Source organism: Hemiscyllium ocellatum, chromosome 13 (assembly GCF_020745735.1).
Source record: "Hemiscyllium ocellatum isolate sHemOce1 chromosome 13, sHemOce1.pat.X.cur, whole genome shotgun sequence".
Taxonomy (NCBI): domain Eukaryota; kingdom Metazoa; phylum Chordata; class Chondrichthyes; order Orectolobiformes; family Hemiscylliidae; genus Hemiscyllium; species Hemiscyllium ocellatum.
The window spans coordinates 36,010,219-36,031,243 of NC_083413.1; the positions used below are offsets into that span (position 1 = coordinate 36,010,219).

At 38.8% G+C, this 21,025-nt stretch overlaps 2 protein-coding genes across 3 annotated transcripts in view; one reads left to right on the forward strand and one right to left on the reverse strand.

The window, feature by feature from the left end:
• mcf2l2 (MCF.2 cell line derived transforming sequence-like 2) overlaps window positions 1-21,025 on the reverse strand; it is a 237,069-nt gene that overhangs the window by 141,046 nt on the left and 74,998 nt on the right. The gene's annotated exons all lie outside the window — the stretch shown is intronic.
• b3gnt5a (UDP-GlcNAc:betaGal beta-1,3-N-acetylglucosaminyltransferase 5a) lies at window positions 698-18,305 on the forward strand. Its single transcript, XM_060834751.1, has 2 exons — window positions 698-786; window positions 16,317-18,305. The coding sequence occupies exon 2, from the start codon at window positions 16,655-16,657 to the stop codon at window positions 17,789-17,791; it is 1,137 nt and encodes a 378-aa protein (XP_060690734.1). The 5' UTR covers window positions 698-786; window positions 16,317-16,654; the 3' UTR covers window positions 17,792-18,305.

The following is a 21,025-nucleotide window of genomic DNA, read 5'->3' on the forward strand; positions in this document are numbered from 1 at the left end:
GCAGGAGAATCGACATTTCAGGCATAAGCTTAATCAGGAATGAGGCTTGTGAACCAAAGGGGTAGAGAAATAAATGTGAGGGGGCTAGGGGAGGGAGGGAAGGTAGCTGAGAGTGTGATAGGTAGTTGAAAGTGGGGGTAATGGTGATAGATCAGAGAGGAGGGTGGAGCAGATAAGTGGGAAGGAAGGTGGACAGGTAGGACATATCATGAGGGTGCTGCCGAATTGGAAGGTTAGATCTGGATAAGGTGTGGGGAAGGGAAATGAGGAAACTGGCGAAATCCACATTCATCCTGTGGGGTTGGAGCATCCCAAGGCAAATCCAGGCATCGGGTGGTTAGGGTTTGGCGGTGGAGGAGGCCCAGAACCTGCATGTCCTCGGCGAAGTGGGAGAGGGAGTTAAAGTGTTCGTCCATGGGGCGGTGGGGTTGCTTCGTGCACACGTCCCAGAGATGTTCTCTGAAGCATTCTGCGAGTTTGATCTGGTTGCACATGCTTTCGCAGCGCTGTTCCCCCCTTGGGTAGCTAGTTTTGCCCAGAAGTGAAAGCGAACAGCAGATTCTGCTTATGGAGATAAAGACTGTGGAGGGTACGTTAACCTGTTGCCCATATTGTGTTGTGCTGTGCTGTGCTGAGCTGAGGGCATGGATATGGCCCCGCCTCCCCGGCTTGATTGACAGGTGGCGCGCATATTTTGTAGGCGGGCAAGCCGCCGTCGCTCGGTGAGCTGTGGCTGGCCGTTGTGCTCGGTTATCAGTCAGTCAGTCAGGAGCTGGCGGATCGCGGGTAAGGATCTTTCCACCGTACCGTTCCTGCTCCGAACGTCTAACTCCTTCTCACCGCGCGTGTTTATGTATATGTATATGGATTGGGTGGGTTTATTCCTCGTGTCCATATAAGGGATTAGAGACCGTGCTGGGAGAATGCCGCCCTTATCTGGAAGTTTCCACGGGACCTTCGCGCGAGGCTGAGCCGGTATGGAGTGGGATGTAACCGGTCACGGAAACTCTGCTCGGGTGTGTCTCTTCCCCTACCCCCCCCTCCGGAAGAGGACCCAGAGTAATGAGCGAGATTGTCTGCTTTAAAGTATAAGATTCAAACGCATTCTTTGTCAGAACTGTACACCCTTGAAGTGCCGAGGTTTACGGGGTTATCCACCTCAAAAAAAAGTAGGTTTCCTCACTCCAAAGGAGTTTTCTTTCCCCCCCCGTTCACTTTCTCAAGTTCTGATTGTTGCTCCCGTGTGTGTTATCCGCTCTTCCCTGTCCCTTTCGTATTTTTTTTAAATGAGCGGACTAGGCTGCCCTCGCCTGACGGGCATGTGACAAAAATAAATACAAACACCAAACGGTGGACGGAACCGTGCCCCGTGTCAGGTTTTACCTGGGCTCATTACATCCCGTTCTCTGGGGAACAGCGGTCATTGGAGGCTTCTCCTGGGCCTGGGATTTCTCCAATTTTTTGTGTGTGTGTCGCTTTCTAAGTTTCATGCAGTTTGGGGGAGCTCACTTTTAAGAGAACGGCCACATATGTGGGGCTTTCATTCCAGGCAAAGCAGAAGTTATGATGGTGGCCAGTTATGTTCCCTGAACCGGTTAACTATTTACATGATATTCCAATAATCCATTTCATTTCTAGTAGTTTTGCGGTGAATTCAAATTCTCAAACTCGACTCTGGGATTTGATTTATAATTTTAGTTTAGCCCCAATGTTTATCTTCTGGCGCAAACACCAATTAATTCTTAATGTCTGCCAAAAGTATTCTACTTATTCTACCTATCTACAACTCAAAAGTTAGTGTGAATACACTTACTGTCTATATCTGCACATTCTTTACAAAACAATGTGTATTGATTAGGTTAAAGAATACACTTTGTAATGTCAGTTAAAAGCATCTTGTAGAATGTGTTTGAACAGCCAATGCACCAGGGCACTGGTGGGGTTTAATATTTTTAAAAATTTTTTTGAGCCATTCATTTGGTGTATGATGGGGTAGTGCTTTGAAAGTTGGTGACATTTGATATCAATGTTCATTTTTTTTTAAGCTTTGAAAGAGCCTTCTGAGAGCCATTAGATTTGAGACTTAATTGATTTTTTTTTATTTGGATAAAGTGGATATCTGGAAGATATTTTGAAGTTGATTTTTCTTTTCTGGGCAGTGGAACAGCCATTTCTTAATAGGAGAAGCTAATTTAATTAAAATTTAAATGTGATTGCTTAGTTTTATTAACATATTTTTTCAAAATTTTTTTACACTTCATCAAAGACTGGTTATCTATGCTGAATCAATGTGAAACATTAATATAATTATTTGCATTCCTAGTTTCTTTTCCCTAAAGACTGAAAGAATAATTATTGAATCTGTTTCTATCATCCTTCCAAGCACTGCATTTCCAGGTCATGGCAAAACTTTGTTTAGATTCAAGTTGACTCTGGTTGTTTTGTCTATTACTATACATTATTTGGTTGCCATGTTTCCACTGGGCACTGAACAAATGGAAGGAAATTAATAAAATTGCTTGCAATTTTTAACACCTCCTATCCAATCTCATCTTGACTTTGCTCGTAAAGTGATTCAACTTGAGCCTTTCTGATTTCTTCGCTTAACTGTAAGTCCTTCATCCTCAGGACCATTCGTGTACTCTTTTCATAATCTCTTTTTTTCTCTCTGTCTGCCGTCTAGAGTTGAACATAATAACGAAGCTGTATCCTATCCATGATAAAACTTCATGTAGCATGTGTCTTGTTTTTTTGACAGGCTTTCTAACTTCAGCTTCCACCTTCAAATTTTTGTCCATTTTGTCTTTCTGCATTTGTTTATTTTATATTGTTTTTCTTGCTGTTTGCAAATCTTTTGTAAAATATTTAAATAAAAACTTGATTCTTGGGATTTGCCTCCTATACCCAATAAAATCAGCTACCAATTCAATATCAATGATTCTTGGTTAGCCTGTACTGTATTCTAGAATTCATTTACCTGTCTTTTTTTTCTTATCCCTAGGTGTTCTTGTCCAGCAAAAATCCATCAGTTCTGGTCTTCAATGTATTAACTGATAGTTATTTTTCTTTGGAAGACTGAATCCACTTTGTTACTGCGTAGGTTTGGAAATATTGTACAGGGCAAGCAAATCCAGTTGCTTTGAGAAGCAGAGCGTAAATAAGCAATACTTTGGTTTTTACTTTCAGAAGATAACTTGCTCAGTTTGGGGGGGTATGAGGGTGGATATATATCTTAGCTAAATGTGAAAATTAAGTAATGCAGTAGCTTGACTTAAAATAAGATGGAAAATGAAGTGTGTATTGCAACCTTTAGCAATAATCAAAAGAATATTTTGCGTTTCTTAAAATAATGGCCTTTGCAAGTTTAAGGTTGGAAAGCTATGCTAACACATTATACATTTGAGTACAGAGCTATCTCTTGTCCATAGCAAGGAGATGAAGCTGAGAAGCCTTATTGACTCAGTTGATTTCGGATTCTGGTTTTCTGACAGCCTGATGGCTTTTAAAAATTATGTACTATATGTGGCTTGCAATATGGATTCTTAACTTGTTTTATGCATTTGTGGGATTTTGGTGTTGCTGGCTGGCCAGCATTGGTAGACCATCTTTTTTGGCCTTGAGAAGGTAGTGATGAGCTGCCTCTTGAATCGCTGTAAGATACTTGGGTGGGTTGATCCACCATGCCAGTAGAAAGAGAATTCCAGGATTTTGAATGAATGAATGACTGACTGTGTGTATATTTCCAAGTCAGGGTGGTGAGTGGCTTGGAGGGGGTGGTGTTTCTAAGTACCTGCTGCCATTTCCTTCTAGATGGAAGTGGTTGTGGGTTTGGAAGGTGCTGTCTAAGGATATTTGGTGAATTTCTGCAGTGCATCTTGTAGATAGTACTCAGTAGCAGTACTGTGTACTAATGATGCAGGGATTGAATGTTTGATGTGGTGTCAGTCAAGTGAGTTGCTTTGCCCTGGATGGTGTCAAGCTTCTTGTAGTGTTGGAGCTCCAACCATTCAGGCAAGTGGAGAATATTCCGTCATATTTCTGATTTGCACCTTGTGGTGGACAGACTTTGGGGTGTCAGGAGGTGACTTACTCATCACAGTATTCCTAATCTCTGATCTGTTCTTGTAGCCACTTTATGTGGTGAGTCCAGTTGCAGTTCTGGTCAAGATAACCCCAAGGATGTTAACTGTGGGGGATTCAGTGATGGTAATACTATTGAATGTCAAGGGGTGGTGGTTGGAGTGTCTCTTGTTGGTGATGGTCACCTTTCCCAGCATTTGTGGTGCAAATGCTACTTGTGGGCCCAACCTTGGATATTGTCTGGATCTTGTTGCATTTGAGCATGGGCTACTTTAGAATCTGAGGAGTCACGAATGGTGCTGAATACCGTGCAATCATTGGCACACATTCCCACTTATGACAGAGCGAAGTTCATTGAAGCAGCTGAAGATTGTTGGGTGTAGAATACTACCCTGAGGGACTCCTGCGGAGATGGCCTGGAACTGAGATGACTGACCCTTCCTTTGTGTCAGGTATGACTCTAATCAGGGGAGTGTTTGGTCCCCTGATGCCCTTTGTTTCCATTTTTGCTAGGGCACCTTGATGCCAAGCTCAGTCAAATGCAGTCTTGATGTCAAGAGCTGTCATTTGCACCTCACCTCTGGAATTCAGCTGCTTTGTCCATGGTTGAACCAAGGTTGTGATAAGATCAGGAGCTGAGTGACCCTGGTGAAACCTAAACTGGGTGTCACTAAGCAGGTGCTGTTGATAGCACCTTCCATCACTTTACTGATGATGGGGAGTAGACTGGGTGGAAATTGGCCAGGTTGAATTTGTCCTGCTTGTGTACAGGATATACCTGGACAATTTTGCACATTTCAGGTAGATGCCAGTGTTCTAACTGTGGTATTAGAAGAGCTTTGCTAGGGGAGCGCCACGTTCTGGAGCACATGTCTTCAGTCCTATTGCTGGAATGTTATCAGGGCCCATTGCCTTTGCAGTATCCAGTGCTCCAGCTGTTACTTAATTATAAGTCCTGAGTTTGTTTTAGACCTGGCTTACACAAACACGTGAATAAGGAACAAGAATAAGCCACCTGACCTTTTCAAGCCTGCTTTGCCATTCATTAGAATCTGATTTTAACCTCCCTCCACGTTCCTTTTGATAAGGTCAGGAGCTGACTGGCCTTGACTGAACTTAAACTGTCGGCGAGCAGGTTATTGCTGAGCAAGTGCTGCTTGATGGCTCTGTTGATGACCTTTTCTGTTACTTTACTGATAATCAAGTAGTTTGGGGCAGTAATTGACCAGTTAGGAAAAAAAAAATACCCTGTACAAAAAGCAGGACAAATCTATCTAAATTGTGTAGCTGCATTCAGCATTGAAGCTATAAGGGCCAATTTTATACATTTCCAAGGTGTTAAGTTTTTTTTTGTTTCCAGGGTGCAGTTTCACATTGTTAACATGTGAGAAATGGATGGAATAACCTTGAATTTTAAAACTCTATCTTAGTGCAGTATTCATTTGACCCTCATTTGCAAAATATTCTTGTGCTCTATTACAGTACAATATCAAAGAATGGCACCACCACAATAGGTGGTGTTTAGGCCAGTTGGAGCCTGGCTGTTGCAGGCTGGCGGCATTTAGTTTATGCACTTTCTCTCCTTCATTTTTGAGGCTGGAGCAGTTCAGCAGGCAGGAGTCTGGACTCCCAGTGGCAAGGCTGGGAGTCAAGGTCTTGTGGGGCATCGGTGATATCATTGCTGTTTTTGTAGTGGGATTCCTTGAGGACCGGAACACGTTCAGAAGCTCTGAAGCTGCACTTGAGATCCCAGTTTGAACAGAACATGACATCTTATATATGTAATTTCTTTTAATCCTTATTGCACCTCAAATTAGTGTTGTATTGTGCTGACAAACACTCTCTTTTACTATCTTCAGAATAAATGTGACAAATTTTCTTCCATTAGGAATTAATAGGGGCCCGGATCTCTTGGAATTTCATATTAGTTGCAACTTGGTTGGTTTCTACTTGATTGTTCACTGAGAACATGACTGACCTTGTGTAGTCTGCACTCCAGTTTGCTGTGTACCTTTCCATAATGCTTGACTTTGGTGATTATCAAAAATCTTACCAGCTATCCTTAAAAATTCAGTGACCCAGCCTCCACTTTTTTCTGGGAAAGAACTCTGTATAAAATGCAAGTTCTGATTTTTCATAAGTAAGAATTTATGGTATTGAAATATTTCACTAATATGGGAGCTCTGTTTGGAGGGAGAAGATTGCATCGGCAGTCTTAATGTGATGATCCTTGTTGATTAACATGTGTGAATTAGCTGCAAGAGACCCACGCCTCATGCATATTTCCAAACCACTTTGAACTTGACAGTAACAAAATGAAACTATAGCTACTTTCATTGATTCTGTCAGGTGTTTTTACAATCACTAAAAGTGTTTTTGGTTCATGTAGACGAGCTGTATTGGAAGTTTTGTTTTGAATTATGAATCAGTAGTCAGCATTAGGGGAATATCAGTTTTTACTGATCAATCTGCATGCAGAGAAATGCCTTGAAGTTTCACTGGGATTTGTAACTATCCACTCGTGTCAATGGATTGTTCAGGTCTAAGTCAGGTTACTGTGCATGTTATGCAATATAATGACAAAGGTTTTTTTTCCATGAAACAATTTGACATTTCGGGAGTGTAATTCCCAAAAGTAACAGAATTCTAAAATTGATAAATTGACGTTTTGACTTAATCACTCAGTCTGTCCTTGTTAGGCTCATAGTATTTTGTAAATTTTTTTTTCATTTTAACCATATTTCAATGTTTCTTAATTTCTTTTGATATTGCTCTGTCTTTAAGTATGTTGCATCTGCATGGTAGGATTTAACCTCAGCAGTTTTGGAGATACCCTGTATAATGTATACCTCCTGGACCTTGGGTGAGCACTTGCGCTACTAGTTTGATACAGTTACTGTCATGTTTGAAGATGCAACATTGCTCATCGAGTGATTACATCTGATTGAAGATTCCTTAAACAAATTGACAATTGTTTTCTCTCTGATCAGTGGGAGTTTATCCTACACATATGTGGACACAACTATTATAAGTTGATGTTAAGCCAATGGAACATCTAAATTATTGCTTCCTATGCTGTGATTTTTTGACTCCTGTTTGCATCTATTCTTGGAATAAGCTATTCAATTTAATTCCAGTCCCCATGTTTTACTTATCCTGTACGTCAATTATATATTCAATTACTTTGAAAGTTCTGTAGTCTGTTTTCATCCTCCTTTCAGATGATGCATGGAAAATTATTCCTGTGTATTTCCTTTCTTGGTCCTTTTGCAATTTTGAAAAAAAATCTGACGTGGTTGTTGCCTGACCGATCTGACTGATCACCTTTTCCTAACTACTATTTTATCAAAGTCTCTCAATTTTAAATACTGTTTGGGTATTTAAGGAGAACAACTCGGATTATCTATTAAGCCCCTCATTCTGGTGGTCCTCTTCTGTGCCTTGATTACTAAAGCAAGTAATATTTTTGTGGCCAATCATTTGAGTTTTGAACAGTGTGCATGTTTAGTATAACCACTTCATTTTCCTTTGTCCCTATATATAAACCAGAGGAACCCAGTTAATATTTGCCAATGTTGAAGACTTGAGTACGTATTCCTGAGTTTGTTTATGATTATGTATATTCAAAATAAGTATGCTGTCTTTCTATGTTTACTCCAAAGTGAATCATTTCCTACCTCCATTAAACTGCATTTGTCATGCACCCATTTTTGCAAATGTACCTGTTTTTCTTAGGTCTGCGATAAACCTAATAAAAGCAATAGGGAGCAAATTACTGCAGATGCTGGAATCTGTATTGAAAACAAAAATTGTTAGAGATCACTGCAGATGAGGCAGCATCCATGGAGAGAAAGCAAGCAAATGTTTCTAGTTTAGATGATCCTTCATAGCTGAAGTGAAGTCTGGGGAGGGCAGCATTTATGCAGTAGTTTAGGGGGTGGAGACTAAGAAGGGATGTCTAATTCCTCTATACCTCCATTCACCGCCAGTATGGTTCAAGAGCTCCCGGGTTCTTCCTCTTCCAGGTCCTGAAAAGTCCCCATACACAGCCACTCTGCTCCACTTGGTTGAATTTTGTTCTCTCTCTGAACAATTTCTCCTTTGACTTGGCAGAAGTGAGATTAATTAAAGTGGCTATGGGTAACTGCATGGGACCTAGTTTATGCCAGTTATGTGGGACAATCCTCGTTCCAGTCCTAACTGGCCATCCTCCCACAACTCCTTTCTTGATACATTGACAAATATTTCGGTGCTGCTGTTTCATGCTCCTGCCTGGATCTTGGAAAAAATTGTTTATTTTGCCTCTAATTTCCACCCCTCTAACTTTTCACATTGCCCACTTCTGACACTTCCTTTCTTTGACCCCTCAGTTTTCATTTTCAGGGAATCAACTATCCATTGCCATCCACTCAAAGCCACCAACTCCCACAGCTACCTTCATTACAGCTCCTCCTACCCAACTTCCTGTAAAGATTCCATCCTATTCTCCCAGTTCCTATGCCTATGTTGTATCCACTATTTAGATAGTGCCATCTTCCAAAACATCACTGTTGGCATAGCTTCTATAACCATGGTTTCTTGCCTGTTGTGGTTCAGAGTCTTCACTGCATCCAACCTATCACGTGTTTCCATTCTTGCTCCCCCCCCCCCCCCAAACCAATAGTTTGGGTCCCCCTTCTCACTTTTCATCCCACCAACCTTTGCAAAACACCTCTAGTCTGTGTGCAAGCATGATTCCTGATTTTCCTTTAGCCAGTCATTTTAACACCGCATCTTGCTTGCATGCTCACGTGTCTATCCTCAAACTGCTGCAAAGCTCCAGTGAATCGGTGAAAACTGGAGAAGCAACATCTCTTCAGGCTGGGTGCTTTACAACCTTTTAAACTCCATATTGAATTCAAAGAACAGTACAGTACTGACCCTTGCTGTGCTAACCATTTATCCTACTGTCTGATCAAGCTAATCTACATACCCTGAATGTTACTAACATCCATGTATCGTTTAACTGTCCCTAATGCATCTGACTCCACTGCTGGTAGTGCTTTCCACATACCCACCCATCTCTGACATCTCACCTAAACTTCCCTCCAATTAACTTTTTTTAAATTATGCCCCTTCATAGCCATTTCCATCCTGGGAAAAAGTCTCTGGCTATCTATGCCTCTCATCTTGTACAGCTCTATCAAGTCGCCTCTCACCCTCCTTCACTCCAATGAGAAAAGCCCTAGCTCCATCAAACTTTCTTAAGACATGCTCTCCAATCCAGGCAGCATCCTGGCAAATCTTGTCTGCACCCTCTCTAAAGCTTCCACATCTTTCTTGTAATGAGGCAACCAGAACTGAGCACAATATTTCAAGTATGGTCCAACCAGGACTTTATAGGGTGCAGCATAACCCTCGCAACTCTTAAACTTCATCTCCCTGCTAATGAAAGACACCACCTCATATGTCCTCTTAACCCAATCAACGGGGGTGGCAACTTTTGAGGGATCTATTGACATGTATCCCAAGATAGGCAAATTGGCCATGCTAAATTGCCCATATTGTTAGGTGATGGGGTAAATGTAGGGGAATGGGTTTGAGTGGGTTGCGGGTCGGTGTGGACTTGCTGAGCCGAAGGGCCTATTTCCACACTAAGTAATCTAATGTAAACTCTCTGTTCCTCCACACTGCCAAGAATCCTGTCTTTAACCCTGTAATCAGCATTCAAATTTGACCTTCCAAAATGAAATGTTGAACTCCATCTGCCACTTCTCGGCCCAGCTCTCCGTCCTGTTGCAACCTACAACAGCCCTCTACACTATCCATACCCCACCAACCTTCGTATCATTGGCAAACATACTAACCCAATCTTTCACTTCCCATCCAAGTCACTTTTATAAGAGTGGAGATCCCAGAATAGATCCCTGCAGAACACCAGTGGTCACCAAGCTCCAGGATGAATACTTTCCATCTTCTATGGGCCAGCCTTCAAGACCTTCAAATTATGAACCCATTCTTCCCTTTTTTTTTCTTTTAGCGTTACTTGTTACATTCTGTCACTGCATTGAACACGCACGTACACACACGTCCTGGCAGTTAGACACACCACCAGTATTCTGCTGTTCTGAGTACTTACTTTGGATGAGCAACATTCTTTCTCCCTTAGCACGACTCTTCTCTCCTCTCTTCCTCCTCTCCCCACCACCACCACCACCATGCCAAACTCTTCCATAAATGCTGTCCTCTCCACACTTCACTTCAGCTGTGAAGAGTCATGTAGACTCAACATTAGCTTGCTTTCCATGGATGCTGCCTGGCCCACTGACTTCCAGCATTTTTTTGTTTTCAGATAAAAGGCAATAGTCCCTCTTTTTTTTTAATTATACAATGTCACAGGCAGTCTATGCATTAGACTGGAGTTGGTAGAAGAAACAAACATTGGATTTTGTTACAATCTTAAGGTAAAATAAATACTGCATTTTGAATAGATGAAAGCTGGTAGAACCTTAATTATTTTATCATGTTGCAGGAATGTAGGGATTAAAACAGGAGGATAACTTAAGATTCTTGCTGTGTATAAGCAGCTCCCAAATAGTGAACAGGTCAGAACAATCTACAAGAATCATGGACACGATAATTTCGTCATTTGAACTATCCCAGGATTTTAATAAAGGAAATATACAAGATCCCAGAGGTAACATTCTTGCATATTGATTATTTCCTAATAGAAAATAACTTGACTTAATTCTGGGATAGTTAACACGAGACTTATTCTGATGTATCTTCAATGAATGCACTGAAGTTACGAAAGGTTTAAAAATTAATAATTCTAGAAGAAGTCTACCTGACACAAACATTAGCAGGCCAAGTCATGATACATAGGTGGTAAATATTTCTAAAGTAATTAAAATTGTAGTATGTCACAGTCATATACATGTACAACATGGAAACAGACCCTTTAGCCCAACTTATCCATGCTGACCAGCTATCCTAAGTTAATCTAGTCCCACTTGCCAGCACTTAGCCCATATCCCTCTACCCCTTATTCATATACCCATCCAGATGTTTTTTAAATGTTGTAATTGTACCAGTGGCCTCCGTGACCTCTGACTGCTCGTTCCATACACTCATTACCCTTTGGGTGAAAAAGTGCCCCTGTAGGTTCTTTGTAAATCTTTCCCCTCTCATCCAAAGCCTATGCCATCTAGTTCTGAACTCTCCCTACCCCAGAGGAAAAAAACCTTGTCTTTATCGAATCCATACCCCTCATGATTTTATAAACCTCCATAAGGTCATCACTCGGCCTCCGATGCTCCAGGAAAAACAGCCTCCGCCTATTCAGCACCTCTCTGTAGCTCAATTCCTCCAACCTTGGCAACATCCTTCTAAATCTGTATTTTTCTGTGATGAAAAGTAGGGGGTGGGAGGGATGGAGAGAATCCCTATCCACATAATGGAAGCCTTGGTTATAACCTTTCAAGGTTTGAAAGCTTGTAAAAATCTGGTCAAACAATGTTTGGGGAAATGTTGGATATATGACAAGGGAACAAAGGCTTATAGTCTTCAAAGGAAATAGGGGCATTTCTAGGCTATTAACAGGTCTGTATCACTCCAAAATGGAAATATTTTGCATCCGTTTTTATGGTTAGTGCTGACAACATGGATGAGCCCAGTGTTTCTTGTTTCTGTATTATTGTTGCTAAATACCTTTTTTAAAATTGTACAATGCAAAGTCCTACAAACAGCAGGGAGAATGACCAGCTAATGTGAACCAGTAGGGTTACTTGAGGGGGAAGTGTGCTTGGCAGGGTGCAGTGCCATGTCTGGTTTAAGAGGCAAGAAGCAAAGGGTGATGATGGAGGGATGAGACTGAAAGTCTGATTGCAGGGGTTCTGCAGTGTTTGATGCTGGGGCCCTTGAATGATCTGTTAATGACTCTGCCTTAAATATTGAATGAAATGATCAAGTAGTTTGCAGATGAACAAACATTGGGATGATAAATTGAGAATAGTTGTAACTCCAGGAGGATATCACCAGGCTAGTCAATGGCAAATGGAATTCAACCTGGAAACGTGCAGAGTAACACTTTTGGGGAGGGCTAACAAGGCAATATGGATCCTAGAATGTATGAGCTATAAGGTTATGAAGTACGTGGGATACCTTCTATTAATAGCCAAGGCAGATAAGAGTAAGGAGGTTCTGCTAGAACTACACTAAATGCTGATTCGGCCACAACTGAACTACTGTGTACAATTCTGCTTGTAACATGAGAATTTGATTGCACTAGTGAAGGTGTAGAAGATATTTACCAGGCTGCTGACTGGGCTGTAGGATCTGAGCTATTAGAAAGATTGGATAGACTGAGGTTGTTTTCCTTGGAGTAGTAATGTTGAATGGGGACCTGATAGAGGTATGTAAGTGTAAGGGCTTGGATGGATAGGAAGGAACTTCTTGGATTAGAAGGAAGGAATATTGATCAGGGGTCATTGGTTTAAGATGAGTTAAAGGACGACTAAAGAGTTGAGCGCATTTTTACGTGGGAGGGTGGTGGGAATCTGGAACTCGCTGTCTAAAAGGGTTGAGTGAACTATCATAACATTGAAGCAATATTAAAACATTTTGACTGCATTGACATTGCCTCAAGGCTTTGGACCAAAAACTGGAAAATTGGAATTAGTATGTTCTTTGATCTTTTATGATTTGAATTGCCTCCTGTGTTGTAAATGTCTAAACTTCTGACTTTTTTTCAAAAGCCATGAAGTGCTGTTTGAAATAAGTCTTTTTTGACTGGCTAGAAGCTACCACAGAGCCAATTGCTGGATAGCCTTCATCTAATGAGTGATTTTGTTTATTTAAATCCAATTTCTAACAAAATGTGCTGTTGAAACTTGATGGATATCTCCTGTCTTGATTGTTGATTTTGCACCTTGAACTATGCATGCTAAGAGAATTACCACAGTTGCAATGAGGCACTGCTCTATAGTTTAGCACATCTCTAAGGAAAAGAAATATAGAAGAATAATTGGTTCTGTGGGGGAAGGAAGTGAGCCCAACTAGAGATGGGTGAGTCACTAGACCATAATATCATCCACTAGAGTTACTGAACATGAGGTAATAACAGGCTGTTAGAATAATTTTTCACCTGGAAAAACAATTAAATGGGGTATTATGTTGATTGATCAATAAGGGATAAAAATCAAATGAATGCTGAAGGAAAGATTGAAATAATGCAGAAAAGTGTAGATGCATGAAGGCTGATGGAACCACTTACATTTTCCTGAATGTAACTGCTGTAGATAAGGCCAACAGCTCTTTTTTTTTAAATAGAATGACCATAGATGTACAAAGCCAAAAAGGGTTTTGATAGATTAGTGCACTATATTAGACCACAATTAAAATGTAGAGGTAATGCTAAATCACGAAGATTCAACGACTAAAATTCACCAGAATAATTCAATGTAGGGAACTACAATTGAGAGGGACTTGACAAGAAGGCCATTAAGATGAAATTTTCTGGGTAGTGGGACATTTTTCCTCTGGTTGAAGATACACTGGAATTGTTATGGAGTATTTTTCTAAATGATGTTGAGACCATTGCAACTTTCAAGGGAATATTGGATAAATATTTCTGTAGAAGAGGATATAAGACTATGAAATGAATAGATTAGGACAATGAGTGGAATTTTACATTCTGGACGTATTGGCTTTGTTAGAATAGTTTGGGAAGCACAAGTAAAATGTTTTTTTTCTTATTTGAGTTGTATAGTTTTAAGAAAAAGCAACTTATTTTGTGCAGGTCTGTCAATGCTGTTGCTACTTCTAGCAAAATGAAGTCCCTCGTCCAAAGCATAATTCTTGATCCCTCTATTTCAGTATGATGTTCAACAATGATGTATTGATTCATCAGCTGATATTGGTAATCAGTAGGACGTTTCTTAGTCGGTGTTTGCCTCCAGACCCCAACAGTCCGGTCAATGTTGAGGAATATCAGGGCCACTTCTCATTTTCCCCACCCAAGACTCTTATCACCATACTATCTGCTCTGTCTGCCCTGTTGGGACATGTTGTCCCAGTGATCAATTTACCCATAATGTGTTTATTACATTGCATGGATCTCTGATCAGTGTGTGTCAATAATGTAAGTGTATGCATCAGCGTGAGTGGAATCTCCTCATGGTCTACATAGCATATGCCATAGAGGGCAATGTGCTAATGGTGTTGGAGTCTGGAGTACTAGCTGATTTATCTGTAGTTATTTGGAATAAAATTGTAATTATATTAAGGTTTGCTGCTCTTTTGTCTCCTGGTGTTGTCTGGCAACCCATACCAATGAGAACTGAAGTCTGTTTCCATAACAAACTTGTTGCTCTGTAATTAAAACAAAACTCTGGATGCTAGAAATCTGAAACCAAGACACCGTGCTGGAGAAACTCAGCAGGTTTTACAGCATCTATAGATAGAAAGGCAGAGTTAACTTTGAGTGCAATGACCTGTCGTCAAAACAAATGAAAGACACTGGACTTATTCTGGTTTTCTCTTTACAGAGACTGCCAGACCTGCTGAGTTTCTCCAACACTCTTGCTTCATGTTCTATCAAAGCTGTGTTGAGTAATTTTCCTTTTGTTAGTCTGACTCAATCGAAGTCAGTCATTTTGTAGATGTAAATGATCAAGCTATTTATGTGGAACCTGCATATGTTAACTTTTGCTCTAATAATTCAAACAGATTAGAAAAATGAAATCTGTTCCTGCACTTGTGGACATAGGTTTGCTAAGACTGTTTTGCCATGGTCTATCATGGTCAGATTCAAACCTAAGTCTCTAGTTTACTAGTCCTGTGACAATACCACTTTTCCATCAACTCTGTCTGGTGTTGCTGTTTGTGGGGAAAGTTATTACTACAGGTGGCTTCTACATTTGTTCAATGGTACCCAAATATAGTAATTAACAGCTTACAACCGATTTAAACTGTTTCCTGGTGTCCCTTTTGATTACTCTGGACTTTGCCCATGTATTTTAGAACTGGACTAAAAATATACTGAAGACATCCATCATGATGTGTATTCTGTGAGCCTTAACTATCCAGATTACATCTAAAACAATTGTAATTCTCTCTTCACTGATTTTCATGAAGTCGATAGTGATGATCCTATAAAGTGTGCATGGATGATATTGCTTATGGCATCATTTAATCGGGGCTATAGCAACTTGAATGAAGGTAAATAGAGGCTATAGTGATTATTCTAATTCCACACATGCTTCTAGACTTGGCTGAGCATTTGCAGCATTCAGTTTGTTTCAGATTTCCAGTGTCTACAGTATATAGTTCCTGTCCATTTTACTTCCAAACAAATTCCACAAACCAACTCAACAATAACTTTCTGTTCATGTCCTGTTGACAAGCTAGTTACTTTTTCTTGGCAACTATACTAAAACAAATTAATATTTGCATTAGACGCCTAATTGATGAGCTACAATGCTGCAGAGGTGTAATCCAAATATTAAAGTTGCAATAAGAAAATCAAAAGAACTGCAGATACTAGAAATCAAAAACAGAAATTGCTGGAAAAAAGGTGGCCTAGCAGAGTTCATTTCTGAAGAAGGGTCACTGTACCTGCAATGTTAACTCTAGTTTCTTTCTACAGATGTGGCCAGACCTGTTAACTTCTAGAAATCTGTGTTTTTGTAAAAGTTGCAGTCACCCTAAAAGCTTGATCAGATAGTGAATCATGAATGGCAATGGAGGTTTGCAAGTGCAGGAATGCTGGCACAGCAGAAGCTAAGAAATTGAGTTCCCTGTAGAAAAAAATCAAAGGACATGAAGATCTGGATTTTGATCTCGCCTAACCATGCCTTGGTTAACTGCATGTGCGCACACGTGGTAGTGGACAGTTTGAGACAATAAAACAAAAAACTGCTGTTCTGGCAGCATTTAGGCTATTTTTATCTGTTTTTAGGTTACAACGTATATTCAATAGACATGAGTACTTGTGTCCCTGGGAAAATGTATATCATTTTTTCAACAGCTCTAAGGAATGTTGAGAAATTGCATATATTGATAAGTAAAACAGAAGTCTTAGGTTATGGGCATGAATTATTTATTTTGGTTACTAAACATGGCTTTAGGTGTATCTAATAACTTAAATATGCTCTTTATATAGTGGATTAAACTTTTCACAATTTTTCAAATTTTACTTTGTAGAAAACCTTTTTTCTACATCTTGTGTAAATTATTATTTGTTGTTTACTTCACAGGTTCTGTGATTTTTGGAACAACTTTGGGATAAACAAGTGAAACAAAAGATAAAGACTCCAGACACAGACTATGTTTTGACACTTTTTTCACATGGCCTCGATTTTTGTTTGTGCTGGGAGAAAGTGGATTGCAGCATCTACAATAGTGCATCCAAAAACAACAGGTGGTGGTCCCTCGTTTATAATTTCAATTTGTATCTAATTCTATCTATTGCATAATATTCTATAGCAATAGATTTATTTCATTACATTAGCTATATAAAATATCACGAGTGCCAGGAAGAAATGCAGTTAAAAATCCTGAGTTTCTTGTGGCTGTCAAAAATTAAGATTGCAGAATGATTACTGTGAACAGAAGAGGAAGAAAACGTCAGTTTCTGCACTTAATTTTTACATGTTTTTTCTTCTCCCTTGTCCTCCTTTATTGGGAGCAACTGGATGCAAATGTCATTAGTCATGTGAAGTCTTATTCATACAGATATCTCATCAATAGATTCAGTTTTCTGAATGATAGCTTGACTTTGAACAAGGAGATAGCAGTTAGCCTTCATAGTTACCAGTTCTTGATAACTCATGCAAACAAATGCCAAGATCAAGATGTGTTGCTTCTTTTGTTTGTGAAGACATCTCCTGAAAACCGTCCTCGGCGGGATGCTATCCGTAAGACATGGGGCAATGAACATTATATATATTCGGAGTTCAAAGCCAACATAAAAGTGCTGTTTGTTTTGGGTGTATATAAAGATCCCTCCCAGCGTGAAGCTATACAGAGTAGACTACTAGTGGAAGATTTACAACATTCAGACCTTATCCAGCAGGATTTCTATGATGACTTTTATAATCTTACGTTGAAACTAATCTTCCAGTTCAAATGGGCAAATAGTTTCTGCCAAAATGCTAAATTTGTCATGTCTTCTGACGATGATGTTTTTGTACACACTCCAAATTTAGTCAAATACCTCTTACAACTGGATAAAGGGATACGTAATTTCTGGATTGGTCGAGTACACAGAGGTGCACCCCCTGTAAGGAATAAAAAAAGCAAATACTATGTTTCCTATGACATGTACCAGTGGCCTGCTTATCCTGACTATACTGCAGGTGCTGCATATGTTGTGTCTCATGACGTGGCAGTGAAGGTTTACGAGGCCTTAATGACCCTAAACAGCAGTCTTTATATTGATGATGTTTTTATGGGTATATGTGCCAAAAAAATGGGAGTAGAACCACAACAACACATGTATTTTGCTGGTGAAGGAAAAACCCCTTACCATCCTTGTATTTATAATCAAATGATGACTTCTCACGACCATGTGAAAGATATCTACCGTTTGTGGCAAGAGGCGACAGATTCAAAAGTGACTTCTCTCACCTCTGGATTTTGGGGGGAGCTTTACTGTCGGCTGGTCAAAATGTTTCTTCTCTGCAAACCGTACTATGTAGATACATATCCTTGCAGTGCTGCATTTTCTTAATGCAGTAATTACATGAAAAATTGCACTGATTTTTTTTTAAACTGTGTATAGGACACTGGCTGTGAATAGATCTCAAAAGAAGCAGTTTTAATTTTAGACCAAGTTGATCACTAACTTGCCAGAGTGTTTTTGTCTATCCATAGCTTTGAAAATCAAATCAAGTATAAAACAAAGTACCAACAGATTTTACAAACTAGCAAAGCCCCAGATTTGAGTACTAAATGTTGCTACCACAGTGACTGCTAGTATACTTTCCGAAGGATTTGTCTAGTTGTGGGAGAAATGGTGAGCAGTGAACAAAGCTAGGGATGTTTTAAAGTTATTGTCTAAATATTCCTAACTTATTCTGCTATGAAGCATTTCACCAACTAGCATGTAAATTTTAAGTTATTCAGTAAATGTTGTGTACAAAACAATTTCATCAGAATAAAACCAGGCTTACTCATGTTACTTTTTTTTTGAGGCTAGTAATTTGATCAATAACTCTTTCTTAGGAAAGAAATATTCAATGTACCAAAACTGTATTTTTCATGCATGATTACAAAGTATCAGTTTAGATGGAAAAGTTTACATGGTTGAAACTACATATCATTTCAGTTGCTAGTTATCAATGCTGGTTAATTTTCATTCCTTCCAAAAATCAATCCAATTTTATCTGAAATGTTTGGTCTCAATTGTTGAAAATATTGTGGCCTAATACATGGCTAAAACTCTAAATACTGAAGAGAAATCCATTTTGAAACAAGTTTTACATGCAGAAACGAGTCTAACTCACTGAGGAATACTGGTGACAAGTTGTGGAATTGGCAAATGGTCCTTACTTTGACATGTGTGTAAAACTGTAGCTAATATTTCAGTTTAAGTTTAAGCCAAAGATTTGAATGGAAAGACCAAATTTGGAAATTTTGATTTGTCTTTGCTTTTTATATGAAGAATTAAGTTCAGTCTTTGCTTTTCCCAGATTTTATGAAGAGCTAGTGATTCTGCTCTAGTTTGCTAGCAGTCCTATATTACAATTAATCATAAGGGTTGTAATTTCAAGTGCAGTATGCTTTTGCACCTTTTGAAGGTGAATGTTTGCATATTACAACTTCTCATTAAACTTTGAGTACAGAAGTTGAAAATCCATTTGAATTACAAAACATTATTATTTAACCATCTTACAGAATGTTGTGATATTAGCAGTATCACAATATTAATATTTCACTTGGTGGAAAATCTGAACACTTTCTATTTATGCATGCATCAGGTTCGAAGTTGGTCTGGTAGTATCTTGATTTTAAAATGGATATCTCTAGTGCATACAACAGAAACATGATTCAAGTTAACTGATGACAAAACTTAATCGACCTTCACAAACGTCAGTATGTAACACCATGTTGAATAATCTGTACTTCTAAAAATCTTACCCTAATAATCCACTCATTTACTTATCAAATTTTTGAACAACTACCAAGCTTGTTTTTATATCTTGGAATAGTTGGCAAATTCATAGCTTATTGGCAAAATGTGTAAATTTCTATTATGGAGATAGGTTACAAAACAAAATGTTTACACAAGGACTATTTTCATATGATTAGCACCTTTTTCATTAATATGAAGTTTTAGTATGAGGAAAGTAAATGTCTTGAGAAATGGAAGTTTTTTGGCAATGTAAACTCTGCTCTATACCAAACAATATCTGACAGCAAAGCATAGTTTTAAAATTTGAATTTTTGTCTTCGAGAACTGTTAACCAATGGAAAGCAGTTTTCATACTTTCCACCCTGCATCAATCACAGCTTTTAATTTTGTCCATGCTTCTTCCTTTGCCATCCTTCTGACAAACTTTTTGCTTTCTCCTAAAGGTTATAGCATACTGTCTCCTAATCTCCTTGCTACAAAACTGAAACTTATTTTATCCTGTCTTTTTGAAGTTTAAAATGAACCAAGCAGGACAGCCTCTGAGATGTCTGAATTTCATCACCATTAAGCAGGTTCCCCATGTCTGTTGTGAATGAAGACAAAATTTAGCAGTGTGATCACTTGGAACTGTTTCCTAGATTCAAAACAACAGCACAATAATAAATGTGATTTAATTTAAATTGGGTAAATTGTCATGTTTTACTTGCAGATGAATCCTGCAATGTCTGAAGATTAGGAAAGTAAAGATTAGTAATATATGGATTCAGAGCATTTGATAATGGGGATCCAGTGCAATTTCAGTGGGTGCGGGGGAAGCTGGGTAAGCAAAAGTACAGCACTTCTGGTACAGTACCAGTTTTTGTGAAGAACTAAGGGCCTTGTCTAAACATACTTTTGGTGCTGAAATGTACAAACGTCAATAATATGGATAATTAATGAAATGAAACACCAAGATTTTACAGTTTTGAAAACACTAGTTCTGGACACTTATGAATGTGCAAGTTGCTGAAACACAAGGAAGTAAAAGAAAAAATTCATGGGGGTGTTAGTGGTGCAATTGAGCAAAAACAAATTTTAGTTTTTGTGTTCAATTGTAGATGTTAAGTTCTTATTCACTTAACCAGTAAACATTATTCTGTACTTTTTGTAGATTGACCTTTTTTCTGGTTTTGATCCATATAATGTGCATTATCTGGTTGCAGAACAGTAATTAACTTGTGTTTAAAATAACTAATCACATACCTGTGGTAGTTGCCCTTTCTTTTTCTCCTTTTTGTCAAGGTGTGATGTACTAAATGTAGATGTATGAATTTTAAATGTAACTATTTTTAAGATTAATTGGAACTAAAAAGGCTCCATCTGTAACAATTAGATTTTTAAAATTGGCTTCATACTTCAAAATTTTAGGGACTGGGTAGAGCAAGAAATTGCATCATTTTTTTGGGCATACTTTACCAATTATTGCTAAATAGGCTCCAAAATTCACTTTCTTTACAAATTGCCATTTTTAGTGAGTATTAATTTAAATGGTGTCAAATGTAACAAAAACACAAAGTGAAGGGGACACTTTTTTTTGTTCTTTTAAGTTAGACTATTTTGAGGGACTTCAACTATGCACCTGGACAATGATTTGATTTGCCATATTTACTGAATGAGCGCCCAATATTACCAGAGGTGGAAAATCTTTAATTCTTCAATACTTTTTTTTTATATAAACACTAAATGGGTTTCAAATAAATTGGTTCTATTTTTAAAAAGCAGTAACTCTTAATTTGGCAAACATAATGGGAAAATATGGAATTAGTTATTGGTAAGGTCTAGCCCACATTT

Excerpts from the sequence above, each read along its gene's own strand:
- b3gnt5a (XM_060834751.1), top strand. The coding sequence starts at position 16,655 with ATGATTACTGTGAACAGAAGAGGAAGAAAACGTCAGTTTCTGCACTTA.